General features: G+C 43.9%; 1 protein-coding gene across 4 annotated transcripts in view; it reads left to right on the forward strand.

Moving 5' to 3' along the window:
* FRY (FRY microtubule binding protein) overlaps nucleotides 1-14,289 on the forward strand; it is a 364,076-nt gene that overhangs the window by 289,486 nt on the left and 60,301 nt on the right. For all 4 annotated transcript variants that reach the window (XM_072976088.1, XM_072976089.1, XM_072976086.1 and 1 more), the window contains 5 exons: nucleotides 1,441-1,697; nucleotides 2,162-2,308; nucleotides 3,515-3,683; nucleotides 4,627-4,717; nucleotides 9,937-10,019. In XM_072976088.1, coding sequence (XP_072832189.1) covers nucleotides 1,441-1,697; nucleotides 2,162-2,308; nucleotides 3,515-3,683; nucleotides 4,627-4,717; nucleotides 9,937-10,019 — 747 coding nt within the window. The remainder of the gene's footprint in view (nucleotides 1-1,440; nucleotides 1,698-2,161; nucleotides 2,309-3,514; nucleotides 3,684-4,626; nucleotides 4,718-9,936; nucleotides 10,020-14,289) is intronic.

Below are 14,289 nucleotides of genomic sequence, written 5' to 3' on the forward strand. Positions count from 1 at the left end.
TCACTTTCTACCTTGCCCCAGAGTTATCTGTCCACATCACTAGTCTCAGAGCTGCCTCCTCAGGGGAGGACCACCTCTTTAGCCTGTGCTGTCTCCATAATGCCTCGCACAGCTCCTTGCACCTGGAGGAGGCCCAGTATGTTGGAATAAATGAACATTCTGATTTTATAAGGATCTCAAGATGTATCATAAAAGTCCGCAATGTCTGTTGTGACATCCATGAAGTTTAGAAATTAAGTAAATTTTGAAATTTTGACCCATGTGAAGCATAATGCATCCGACTATTGTGGCACAGCATTATTAAGTATATTCTTACTCTTCAAGATAAGATAATTGTAATTGTGCTTTTGGGAGAAAGGCCACATCAGTGAAGGCTCCTGTTTGAGGGACCCAGCGGGTTATCTGGGTGGAATTCCTGGCATCTGCATTGTCTCTTGTAGAACAGCCACGAGCTCTCTAAATGGGATCGCAGGCCACGCTGGGTAACAGCAAGTGCAGCAGACCAAGCCTTCTGATCTCCCTCAGGACAGGACAATTTCTTCTGTAAATATCAGCAATAGGAGATGATTTCTGAGTTTGCAGTATATACATAAAGTTGTGCTTTTAATTCTATAGAAAGCGTATTCAGATCATAAAATTCAGTGCTGCTGGTGGTGAAACAATGCAAAAATGCTGTCATTGGAGGCAGTGGTGAAATGACTGGGCTAGACATAGAGTTTTACCCTTTTGATTCATTTATTTCATAAAATGAAGCACAGCATGGAACACACACCTTCCACGTAGTTGGCAGTTTTCAAGCAGACACAGGAACGTGAGTCCACGCACTGGGCTTGTTCTTCCTGGAGGCTCACATCCCACTTTGTAACAGCCAGTAGTTCAAGCAGGGCACTTTGTGAAAGATGGGTCTAGTGGAAAGATAACAGTCATGGTGATAATAGTCCTGCCTGCTGTGTATTAAGAGCCTTCTGGATGACAGGCACTGTGCCGAGTGTATTACACACATTACGATTGTATCTTTTAATCCTCACAATAGCCCAGTGCGGGTCCCTATTGGCCCCATTTTACAGATGAGGAAATGGAGGAACAGAGAGGTTAAATAACTAACCCAGCGTCTCATGCAGCTAGCATGTGGAGGAACTGGGATCTGGTCGCCTGTCCCTCTGAGCCCACGTCCCCTGTTTTGTCCACTCTGACGTAGTCCAGATGTGAGCTCGGGGTCTTCCCTCCCACTGCACGTTTCCCAAGCCTGTGCGTTCCCTGCCGTGCTCCCAGGGGGCTGGAGGACAAGCCTCGGGTTTAAGACTGTGTGGCCTTGGGGAGCTGCTGTCCGTGGAGACGCTTTGTGAGCTGAGGGCCCTGTTGGACCTGCCAGTTGCTGTTTCCTGCTGTGGTTTACTTTGGTGGGATGACGTGGCTCTCTGTCACTGCTCTTCCCTTCAGAGGTGAGCCAGCGCTTCCCCACGACGCACCCGAATGGGCGTCAGATCATGCTCACCTACCTGCTGCCCTGGCTGCACAACATCGAGCTGGTGGACAGCAGGCTCCTCCTCCCGGGGTCGAGCCCCAGCAGCCCCGAGGACGACGTCAAGGACCGGGAAGGAGACGGCACGGCTTCCCATGGGCTGAAAGGCAGCGGCTGGGGCTCCCCGGAAGCGACGTCGCTGGTGCTGAATAACCTCATGTACATGACGGCCAAGGTAAACTCAGAGGACTCGCACCCCAGTGACGTGGCTCCCGCCTCCGAGGAGAGCTGGAGTTCATCACACCCCGGGCTGCAAACCCGGCACCTGTCGTTAAAAGCCACAGGACTAGGCCGTGGAAGAAAAGGGGGTGAAGGCTGCACAACAGTGTGAGACAGCTTCATGCCACTGAGCTGTGCACTCAGAAATGGTTAAGATGGGAAACTTCATGTTGTGTGCATTTTACCGTAATTTTAATAATAAGCCTAACATTTAAAAACCATGTGAGTAACTATCGTGCATGTGATTTGTGCATTATAAATCGCTTTTAAAAATGGCCTCTTTCTGATGAATGGCCACGTTTCCCCCTTCTTAGGATTTTGAGATGACTGTGACCCTTAAAATGACTTTTCATTGGACACTTTGCGTCCTGACATTTTCCCCATGTGCCTCCCGGTGGGTTTTTATTGTGTTTGTTGCAGTATGGAGATGAGGTTCCAGGACCGGAAATGGAAAATGCCTGGAATGCGTTAGCCAACAACGAAAAATGGAGCAACAACCTGCGGGTCACCCTGCAGTTCCTGATCAGCCTGTGCGGGGTTAGCAGTGACACACTTCTCCTGCCCTACGTGAGTGCCCCCTCGACTTTCCCGAGTCATTACTCTGTCCGTGGCTCTGTCAGCAATTTGTAAATCAGACTGTGCTCTTTGCTCCAAGTGGAATAGACGTGTCACATTTCATCAGTCACACTAATCTTCTGTGAGCGTCCCAGGTGTTATATTAAAGTTCCCTTCAGCCCCTGTGAGACGCAGGCTACGGTGTCCTGGTGACCCTTCTGTCATCCCCTTTCCAAGCCTTTGGACATAGACACCCATGAATGAAAGGGTGGACAGTCTTCTAATAATCACCGAAATTATTAGACCCATTACGTAAGAGAAACTAGGTGAAACATTCTATTATTACTAATAAAAATGTTTCCTGTTTGTATCTTCATGCTCTTAAAACAATAAAAATGCAGAACATCCAAGTTTTTCTCTTCAAAGGTAGGCAGTGGAAGAGAGAAATAAGCAGAGAGAAGTCCTTCTGAGATGCCCGCTACTTACTGTTTGTATTTCACTTGATCTTAGCCAAAAGGCCAAGAAGCGATTACTGTTTGTATTTCAAGGTGGCGTGATCCATAAAATGATTGCAGTTTTACAACCCTAACTCAGGTGGCGTATGTGTGCTGGTTGTCCTTCTGAGCGATTCTATGCCTGCCTGCTATTTTGAGCCACATAAGCCTCATAGCACAGCTTCTGTGCCTCAGGTTTGACTGTGAGGGCGACAGTAATGCAGAGCTTTAATCCAGAGTTATTTTTAAAATTTAAAACCATGCAAGCAGCTAAAACTCGTTTGCTTCTAGGGAAGAAGAGACCAGCAGGGACTGGCTTCCTTTTGTGGAAAAAAAAAAAAAACCGCTGGCAGTTTTCCCCTATGGTTTGCATAAATAAAATACTTTTTCAAGATAAGACCTTAGGTGGCAGGGTTTTAGCTGAGATAGAAGTCGTCTTTACCCCAAAAGTTACCCCAAAGGTAACTTCTGAAAACTTAGCCTTTAGGGAAGGTAAGGCCTTTAACAACACACTCCAATCAGATGTGCGTGTGACAAGAGGGCAACTTTAATCCAGACCCCTGGCTCATCCTAGGAGAGAAGGAAGATGAGCTATGGGGTGGCTAGCTCCCAGGAGGTGACACATTCATCAAAATGAATGGGTTATCCTCTCTGCTGTCGTCAGCCCGGCGTTCTCATGGACATGCCCTGGAAAGCATCCCTTGTGTTCTGTTTCTTGTCTCAGATTAAAAAGGTGGCCATCTACTTGTGCCGTAATAACACCATTCAGACCATGGAAGAGCTTCTGTTTGAGTTACAGCAGACGGAGCCGGTGAACCCCATCGTCCAGCACTGTGACAACCCGCCTTTCTACCGGTTCGCTGCCAGCAGCAAGGCCTCCGCCGCCGCCTCCGGTAGGGGAGGGCGCTGGGTGGACACCTTGTCCTGGCGCCTGGGCTTCCCTTTACGTAGGGCAGTGAAAGGATATGAGGATGTGGTTGTTACTCTTTCTTATTCCTACATGTCCGTTCATTGAAGAAGTGGCTCAGGGGTGGCGGAGACTCTCAGCACACCGTCCAGTGGATGAAATGATTTTTGTCAGGATAACTGGCAGTCGAGAGCCCAGGACTCATAGGCCACGGAGCTTTTTGTTTAGGCTGAGCTTCGGGAGGACACTGCAGTCACTTAGAAGTCTCATTTCTGGACCCTCCTTCTCATATCTGTGGTATTCCTGTGGCTTACATTCTGCCAGGGTTGACTAAAATGCCCCCCACCAGTATCACTGCTTTCAGCAAATGGGCCTCTCAGCATCATTTTATGAAATACATACCTCCCTCGCCAAGTTCCTGAAAGCCGTCCTCCCTTCGATTTCCCTAGCACCATGACTGCCTTCAGACCTCTCTCCTCCCTGGTCTCTTATGCCCTGTGTGCCCTACACCCTCCTGCAGAGCCGTGTTCCTGGCCCAGGGATCAGGGGCCCTAGGTACTTGGAACTGCTTCGCTAACATTAGTTTAATAACTCCTGGACCCAGAGATGCTAACGCAGCCAACAGCAGGGCTGGCCACTACAAATAAGGTCGTTACCTAAGTAGCTGGGAAGAAAGGGTTTCAAGAATGTTGTAGCCTCACTTTCTAAGTAACTTAAGGAATTTGGTTTGACCTTAACAGATGTCTGGGATTCTCTGTTTCAGGGGCTTGGAAGGTTGTTTAGAATGTCTGAGATTGTGCAGAAGATGTGAGGAATCTTTCAAACATGAGATTTTACAGGAAATCCTTTCCTGGAATTACTTGAGACTTGAGCTTGACCCCTTCACATGCATTTTTTTCCTATGTGTTTTTCCTTAATCCCATGTGCAGGAACCACCTCCAGCAGCAACACGGTGGTTGCCGGCCAGGACAGTTTCCCAGACGCCGAGGAGAACAAGATACTGAAAGAATCTGATGACAGGTCGGTGCACAAATTTGGCTTCATGTCCAGTTTAACCCTCGGCAGTAGTCTATACCAAACATTAGTAACATTTGGGGGGCTTCATAAATTTCACACAGACACAGACGTGCACAAATCCTTCTTGGTTTTTAAGAAACACAGGTTGACTTTTAGACTCTGCTGTTTGTCCTTAAAAATAACGATTTCTCCCTGAGCAAAGCCAGAGGAGAGAAGTAATAAGAGGGGTGTGGTTCTGGTGGCTGAAGCCCACTTACCCCAGGGCTTAATAAAAACTGCAAAGTTCTTCCGCTGGTGGACACAGACCATCTGGAGTTGAAGGGAATTTCCATGTGAAACTGTCAAATCTGGTTCTTGAATGATTTCTTAGAGATACAGTAGTTGTCTTGAGGTGAGTTCTGTGAAACAGCATCATGCTTATTTTCCCTTTATTCTGTCACGTCTTGGCTAACCAAGGGCACGGTCATCTCCTGCTAAAAGAAGTTTCAGTCCCCTTCCCATTAACTCTTTAATGATAACATTTCTCTTGTCTCTGCCTTCACGTTGCTTAGGAACCACTCGTAAGTAAGCAAAATCTGGATCACTGTTTTCTGTGGTTGATCGTGAAGAGCAGAGAGACAAACCAAAAGAGATAAACAGGACTCATATTTAAAAATAAAAATTAGGAGTGGGGGAGGGTATGGCTCAGTGGTAGAGTGCATGCTCAGCATGCACGAGGTCCTGGGTTCAATCCTCAGTCCCTCCGTTAACAATAATAATAAAAAAATGAAGATGTTACTCATGATGTTGAAAACTCTTCAGGCTGAGTACTTTCTAGTGAAAAGTAACGGGGAGCCCTTTCATTTAAGAAATTAGTAACAAGGATGAGGTACTCACAGATTCATACTGGAGAAAAATTAGTGGGTCAAATAATGAAAATAATTTATTTAGCCTGAAATGTCCCTGGACGCTTTGTAGCCACCTCAGGATTTCATCCTGTGCACAGTGATACATCTCGGGCTACAGATGGAAGATTATCTGACACAGGGCTGGAGTTCTGGAAGTTCATTCTCTAATTCAGGCATTTATCAAATTCCTCACCATGTTCATCCCTGGCTGTCTGTGCTGCCTTCAGGCAGATGCTCACCTATATGCACTTGCCTTCAGATCAGAAGCTCTAACTCAGTAGATCATGAATTATAGGCCTTTTCCTTTGTTCTCTAATGAAAGCCTTCCTTTCTCAAAAATGGATAAAGTTCTTCATATTCCATACATCAGTGACAGTACAAGATTATTAATTAAGGTGTTATTTTTTAATCTATATTTGCTAGCACTTTCTTTCAAGAAGTCCTAGTTTGAAAAAAAGTCACATGCTTCTCTAAAGATATTTCTGCTTTCTGGGAAAGTGTTCATATTCTTTATCATTTATGTGTAGTCTAAATTTTTCATTTTAATCATACTAAAGGTAGAAAGGTGATACATTTCTATATATTAACATCTCATTAGGAAGGCCGCTGTAGGACCAGGGTTCTGAGTGTCCTGCCTAAAGTTTCAGTGGTGGCCTTTAAAATGAAGAAGCCAGCTATCGCTGTAGCATCGAGACCAGAAAAAAATCAGTAAGAGGCTCACTTGTTTATCTCTTGCCTTCTTCCGTCACTGCATCTCTGTTGGCCATTGGAAGGCTTGAAGCAGTTATGTACCCACATTTTTACATATTCATACCCATCTTATTCTTTCACATGGACTATATTTATCTACCTGCAGATAGATTAACTGATCATATTTACATATATATGGTGGTAGCTATATGAATATTCTGCCCCAAAGGGTACTACTGGGCTGTTGACCCTATATTCTACCTACACTGTTTTTGTATATATTCTATCTTTCCTTTGAAAGTAGACTGTGCCCTCAGCCTAAAATACCTTTCTTACCTGCAGTCTCCTTATCACCTTCCTCCCTTTTGGACCCTGTCATGTGGATGAAGGGCTACTTGTATACATGCTTGTGTCTCAACCACGAGATTTTAATTCTTAGGAAACAGAGATTAGGGAGCTCTTATCACAGTCCTATTCACAATGACTAGCCTGCTGTGCTTCCCAGAGCAATCGTTTTTTTAACTGGTTATTTAATATGTGAATGGAAATTGGAGAAACAGCACAACCCAGGAGTGAATAAGCCGTCCAAACACCATCCAGCCCCCTTTTCTCCCTTTCTCTCGCTAACTCCATGACAGGACACAGTTATTTACTGGGCTCCTTACAATCCTTCTAGGTGAAGAGGCTACAGAGATAATCTTGGGCAGAAATACTGGCCTGGCTGCTGTGTGAGACAGCTCCTGGGGGTACTAGTCACCAGAATGCATCATTGGGCTCCAGGGGGCGCCGTGCAGCCACACAAAGCAGCAGCCCTGATGTCGTCTTCTTTGCAACTAGATTAATGGTTCTTGAATATAGTTCAGAAATATTTCATATTACCATACCTACTGACAAAACATTCAGATAGCTTATAGTAAAAGAACCATTAAAACCAGGGTGAGAGAAGAAGAGTCAAGCTAGAAGGACAGTAGTTGTGTCAAAAGTCCTGACTGAGGAAAACTGCTAAAAGGCAGTATTAACCCAACCTTGAGTTCCTCCATAGCCAAAGTGAACAGAGGAAAAGATGGCAAGTTTTGTAACTTCCAGTGCAACAAAAAACAAAAATGATTCGTCTGAAGCTGCTAAAAAGAAGTATCCCTAAGCTCTAGGAAGTATTTATCATGTAGCTTTTTTTAATTAAAAACTAAAGTGAACACATATTTTTAATTAAAATATCAGTTTGTAAAATATGCAAAAACAAACCCCATTAAGCATTTTTAACACATCAACCCTTAATAAAATCTTACTTTATATATCTGTAGTTCCATGAAAGGATTTTTCATAGGGAACTAATAGCAATAGACTTCAGCTATAAGTTTCTGGTGATTTGTGTTGATACAGGGGTAGCGATTAGTAATCCGCAGAAAGTTCCCTGAGTATTGATTTGAGCAAAATCAGCAAGAGGAAACTTGGGAAAACACTTAGTCCTTTTCTAATTTTTCTCTTAGCAGAGCTGTTTTTATGGTACATTTCTGAGACAGGTACCTTTATATCAAAAGACTATTCAGTCTACTTCTTGAAATTCCTCTGGGACCTAGAACCCAAATTGTCTTCTTCAACCCAGGAAAGCAAAGGGAAGTTACAGATTTTACTCTTGGGAATTGGTTTTTACTTTGTCTTTGCCAAGTGTGTACTTCACTGCACTTGGTTTCCATCTTCTCCAGAATGAGAACAGTCTGGAAGGGGCTCGCTCCTCCCCTTCATCTTGGCCTCATGAACTCGACTCAGCACTCCTTGGGCTCTGTCTCAAAAGAGAAAGAAAAGAATTGCCATCTGTTCTGCAATTCTCCCCTGCCTGGCCTTTCTGAGCATGATTATAAATTTGACGTGTATCACTCACAATTCTTGAGCAGCTAGGAGGGCTGAGAAGCTCTCTGTGGAAATCTCCTGGGTGATTTTTTTTTCATCATCCTGTTTTTGTCCCTTGTTGGATGATGCCTGGGCTCTGCGTATGCTGTAGATATCTTTGCATTTATCAGCATAAATACGATTGAAGAACTTCTCCAGAAGGTAATGAATAGGTTTGTCACTTTTCCAGTTGCATAAGTACCAGTCTGACTGAGACGATTACGTGGCCTGATTTGTGTGAAACGAAGCAGGTGGCCTCCATGTTCTGTTTTATGGGTTCGCAAAGTAATAGCCCAAAAGACATGAGAATGAAGAATGTCTGAAATACACAGTTACTGGGGGAAAGATGGCTTGTCAGAACCACACACAGAAAGGCTGCCACAGATATCTACAAACTGAATGAAACCAAAGGCTTCGTCGTCATCACAGTCAATACATTTCTGTTTTCAGCAAGTCGAAACCACTGTTGCAGGGTCTGAGGTCGTACACCTGGGACAAGGTAGCATCTTAACAGCAAACCCAGCACTTCTTCATGAAACATCACTCCTTCTCCACACATTGGTGAGGACAGCTATAGCCCTGTATCTTCCAGTGTTCCAGAGGGAAGTAGAGCGTTGATCTGCTGTCGTTTAGGGCAGAGCACTCAGTCGGTAATATAGATAAAACCTGCTTTGTATTATTTTATGTGAAATAAATATAGGCATACTATTTCACCCACACTTCCCTTCAGCCACTCCCATGCCTGACCTGATAGGTCTTTGGATCATAAGAATACTATTAAGAGAAAAGGCATTCTAGAAATCCAAAGTAGAAGAATAGTAATTAACACCTTGTCATTGCATGGTGTCTTGAAGTTTTGGAAACATTCTCGCATCATTTCTTTTGATTCCCACAAGTAATAGTGAGGTGTTATTATTATTCCTTTTTGGCAGATATGGAAACAGGGTCCCCAAGGAGGTAAAGGGTGACAGAGCTAGTGAGTGGGGCTCAGCCTGAGGTCACGTGTGCCCCTTCTCGGAGGCAGCACGGCCGTCAAAGCTGCCCGGACCGCCGCCTTCCTCTGGCTGGCACTGAACAAGGTGCTTGGCCTCACTCATCCTCATTTGGAAAGTAAATAATACTTATCTCAAAGATGAGTGACTGAGGTTAAATGAGATAATATGTGTGAAGGTTTACTTGTAACCTTTTTTAGTTGCTGTTTCTTAAGCCACAGAAGAGACCAGTCTCTGGTTATGTTACACTTCGTAACACTTCAACTAGCGCTTTTTCTAAAAACCCTCTGATCAATTTAAAGAAAACTTTAAAGCTGGGAAGGTCCAAACTTTGTTGTGAAACTTTTTTTGTGGATTTCCAGTTCTGTCTCCTTTCACTTACTCAGTCGTTCAGCCATTATTTCTTGACCACCTACCACGCGCCAGGCTACCATGTGAACAAAGGGTTCGTATTATTCAGGGTCCTGCCCATTTCTTTCCCAAACAAATGTTCTAATTTTTTAGTTTAATTCAAAGAGGAGCCTTGAAATGTTTATCTTGTCAAGGTTGAACTTGTGCTCATGAGCAAAAGTGACCACCAGCCCTCTGGAGGACAAAAGGAGGGTTTTGTGTACACTGTTGACAGTGCACTTTTAGGAGAAGCATCATCAGAGCTCACTGCCGAAAACCGTCACTGAAGAGTAGCATGTGTTTACGTGTAGCAGCAAGTGTGTGTTTGTGTGTAGCACGTGTCACTAGTTCATGATGGCTGCTCTTGTATTTGAAGGTTTAGTAACGTCATCAGAGCCCACACGCGTCTGGAGTCAAGATACAGCAATAGTTCTGGAGGGTCGTACGATGAGGATAAAAGTAAGTACAGCAGGCGGTGGGGTTCCTGATGGGATGCAGGTGGTTGGAGAATGGAAAATGAGTATCTTGGTTATTCTTGTTCTAATCACTAAAAAGGGGGCCCACAAATATAAAGCAGCCATGTCATCCAGCTACGCGAACGGGCAGAGAGTCAGCCTCTTATAAGTAAAAAAGAAGCCAAACAGTGCGTAAATCAAAATTATAAAGCTTCAAGCGACTACCCAAACCCGTATTTTTATATTCTTGACACTTTTCCTTGGTGATGCAGTTGGGGAAAGAATAATAAGAAATTGTCCCATTAGAAAACAAACGTTGCAGGTCAATTTTCCAGTCTGTCCTGGGAGTGGACTTAACCATTAAGCTTTGTGCGTCAGCTCAGCCAGGATAGATCTGTTTTCGCATTTGACTCTCTCAACAGCATGGTCTCAGTGGCCAAGTGAAACCCTCGCCAGACTGGGAGATAGAATTATCACAGAAATGGCACTGTACCTTGGGAAGTTAGGGAAACCGAAAAGGTCAGTGCATTCACTGATTTTGTTTAAGCCCTGGACAGGTTGTGTAGATACTGAGCAGGTAACGGGTGTTACTTGTTCACAAGTTACAGAAATTCTGGACCCAGGGAACACTCCAGTGACATTTAGGTATGCTAAGGAAATTGGTCAACTATCTGGTAGAACTTACCTATCTGTTTTGGTGGAAGTCATAATATGATGATATTTCATGAGTTAGGTTCATTTTGTAAGTCAGTGCATTGGAGCTTTGTAGTGGTGGTTTTGAATTGTTCTGTTCTTATGGGAAGTATGCAGGGTGATTTAAGAGCTAAGTAGTTCTGATGACACATTTCAGCTGCCCTTACTTTACTTCTTAGTGCATAGATATGTAATTCTCTGCCATTCAAATTACCCATGGAAGGGATATCTAAAATCCATATATAATTGCCATACTGGGTTAAGTTTTATCTATGTCTCTATAAAACCTTTTTCTAGAACTGTCAGTATGAGGTCAAAAAATAAAAAAAGCTATTTACATTTCCCCTCCTTTCTGTGTCCCATCTGGGGACTGTACCATCCAATCACCAATCAGTTGAATCCGAAAGCACAGACCATTGGTCTAGGCAAGACTAGATTTTACAGATGAGAAGAATAATGCCTGAGAAACAGAGAGTGTTAGTTTAGGAAAAGTCTAGTCCCTGTGCAGTATCTGGTAACAAAATCTGAGGGCAAATTAACTCATGAAAAGGTTAAGCAGTCATTTCCTGACTCCCCCAGAAGGTGACTGGCATGATGTAACAAAACATTACACTCTGTGAGGGTGGATTTTACTTTAGGAATATTGTTGTACTTCGGCCAGTTGATTCCTTCAAAGTGTATCTCTTTGTTCTGGGTACAGGACACAGAGTTTGGTAGAAACACTGTAACATAATAATAATCATGTTGAAAATACACCTTTAAAACCCTCTGGTATTAAAACTTCACATTTCTTATGTATTTTAAAATAGTAAATTTCAGAGAATAATTACAGCAAAATGAGATAATAATTATAATCATTATATAAACTCAGATCACTAACTTTAGGGACAAAAAGAAAAAGTAATAGAAGTATTTATAAAGGGAAAGAAAAACTAATGTGATTGCAGTTAAGGCATAAAAAGTAGTCTAGTATTATCATTATGGCCTCTGTTTTACCTAGAGATGTTTCTAAATTTGTTGTACTAGCATAAATAGCTTTAATGGGAAATTTTTGGTATAAAATTTGAATTTGATTGAGTCATGTGTCAATAATATTCTTCACATGGTTACTGATAATGACCAGAGAAGTCAGAGTTCACAGTGTGGAGTTTGGGCATTGAGAGCTCAAGTTCTAAATTACTCATAAAAGAAAATGAAATCAAGCTACTTCAACAGATCCTCCTCACAGAAAGTCCATAAAATACATGCTAAGATCCTTTTCCACTCAAGTGATAGTACTTGACTTTGGCTGTCTTATGAAGCAGCATGTCTGGCGGGGCAGGAGTTCCCGCAGGACTTTGGTAATGGGTCCTCCCTGATGCATTTTGGTTCCAGCTACCCAGTGATGAATGGAGCTTATGCCACGAGAGAGGCAAAGATTAGTAGGCTCAGTTCCAAAGCCTTATGGCCAGGCATCTGGTATATGTTAAGGGCAGTTATTTCCTCCCTGAATTCCTGAGGGTTTCAGCGGAGGCGAGGAGACTTTAAGAAGGGCTCAGGGGAGACCTCGTGGCCCAGTGCTTCGTAGTCTCGGTTTATCTGAAAAAGGACGGTGTGGCACCCTCTTAAATGTATTCACTATTTAAAACCCATACCACCTTGAGTAGAATGGACACGCAAACTGATTTTGATCTGGCCTATAAAGTAATTTTCTACCAATATTATGTAAACTTTTTGTTTTCAAAACTACTTAAAAATACCTGGATTATTTTCCAAGGCCGTACATATGCTCCTGGACGTAGTTGGATCCCCACAATAGGGACCCAGCTAGTTAAGCTGGGTAGCAGCTGAGTCACGGTGGTTTATGCCTAACTGTAGAAAACCAGTTTTAGATCAGCTTAATCCTTCTCAACATATTTTTGCTGATTGAATATATATCTGAGAACATCACTGAAACAAAAAAATAGCATATCCTTCCCTAACAGGAAAGGATTTCCTAACAGAAATCTCACAAGTTTTTCTTTTTTTTTTTTGAATTCTTCAGCCTTCTCCCATTTTTGCTCCTCTTTCAAGTTTTATTGTAAAGTAACTAGTTACTTAGAAGTGCAATTTGCAACTAACTTATCCTGGATGCTTATTCAAGAAGTTAATTTGCTGAAAGTGAGACATCCTGTAGGTAGTTTACTGAGTGGACTAAGCTGAGTGACTGTGACACTCATTTTCAGTTTTTTTCTGGGCTAAGGCGGTGGCCAGGCTTCATGGTGTGGAATGACAGGGGTCTCCTTGGTCACTTGCTGGTGTGTTAGAGCCTGCAGTCACTTTCTGAGGTGACTCCTGGTCTTCCTCCTGGAGTTCACATCCGGGAGAAGTGGGCTATACGTGGGTTTCGTGCCCCACTGTGTTTGGAGCCCCAATTTCCACAACGGGAAGGCCGCCTCTCCACTAACTCTGCCAACGTTAGGACCAGCATTCACAGGACCAGCAGCACCAAATCAGCCACCTCGCACTACCTTCAAAGTGTAACCAAGAAAAACTGCATTTTGGAGAAATTGCCCAAGATGATGTAATCCCCCCTTCCCCTTGGTGCGCTAGAACCTCTCCCAGAATGAAGCCAGCTTGTCTGAAGACATATACGTGGATCGTATTATGTGGCCCCGAGCGTAACTGCTTGTTTTGGATGCCACTGGCCTATATTGAGAGCATGATAGGAAATAACTCCATGAGATTTGTTGCTGTGCTTATTTTAAAGATATTTTATTGAGGAAATTTGTTAATTCATTAAAAAAATTATGCATCGATCGCCTACTACATGCCAAATACTGCTCTCGCTACTAGGGAAACAACACTGAACAAAACAGAAAGTCCTGCTCTCGTGGGGCTTGTGTTGGTGGGGAGGCGGTCAGTGCCGGAGAATCTGGACCAGGGAGGAAACTAAAGCAGGACGAGGGGAGAGAACGCAGTTGGGAATGGGGGTGGGTTTTAAGTACAGTGGTCACGGAAATTCTCTATGATAAAGTGACGCTTCGGCAGCAACTTGAATGGAGTAAAGGGGGAGCCGCGCAGCCGTCGGGGGAAGAACACTGCAGCCACAGGGACCAGTGGGACGGAGCCTGGCCAGGTCACAGAACAGCAAGCAAGCCAGGGTGACAGTGCAGTGGGAGATAAGCCAGGAGAGTGACAGGAGGAGGATCTTGTCAGGCCTGCAAGGCCATGGTGTGGATTTGGGGTTTCCTTTTGAGTGTGAAGGGGAGCCACTGGAGAGTGGAAAGCAGAGAAGGGGACTTGAATTAGCTTCTGTTTTAAAAGGATGGTTCTGGCCACTCTGTAGAGAATAACCTCTAGAGGGGCAAGGATGGAAGCAGGGAGACAGCAGGCGGCTCTGATTCCTACGAGAGATGGTGATGGCTCAGCCTAGGGTAATAAGGTGACGGTGAAAAGCGGTCCCATCCTGGATACGTTTTGAAGTAGAGCTCACTGACTATGTTGATGGTGGCAAGCTGCTTAACCTTAGTGTCCCCTCTACAAAGCAGGGGTAACAGGTACCTCTGATGGGGCTACTAATACGTGACGTGTGCAGACCAGCGCCTGGCATGAAGCGCGCG

This window comes from Vicugna pacos, chromosome 14 (genome assembly GCF_048564905.1).
Source record: "Vicugna pacos chromosome 14, VicPac4, whole genome shotgun sequence".
In the NCBI taxonomy this organism is placed as follows: Eukaryota; Metazoa; Chordata; class Mammalia; order Artiodactyla; family Camelidae; genus Vicugna; species Vicugna pacos.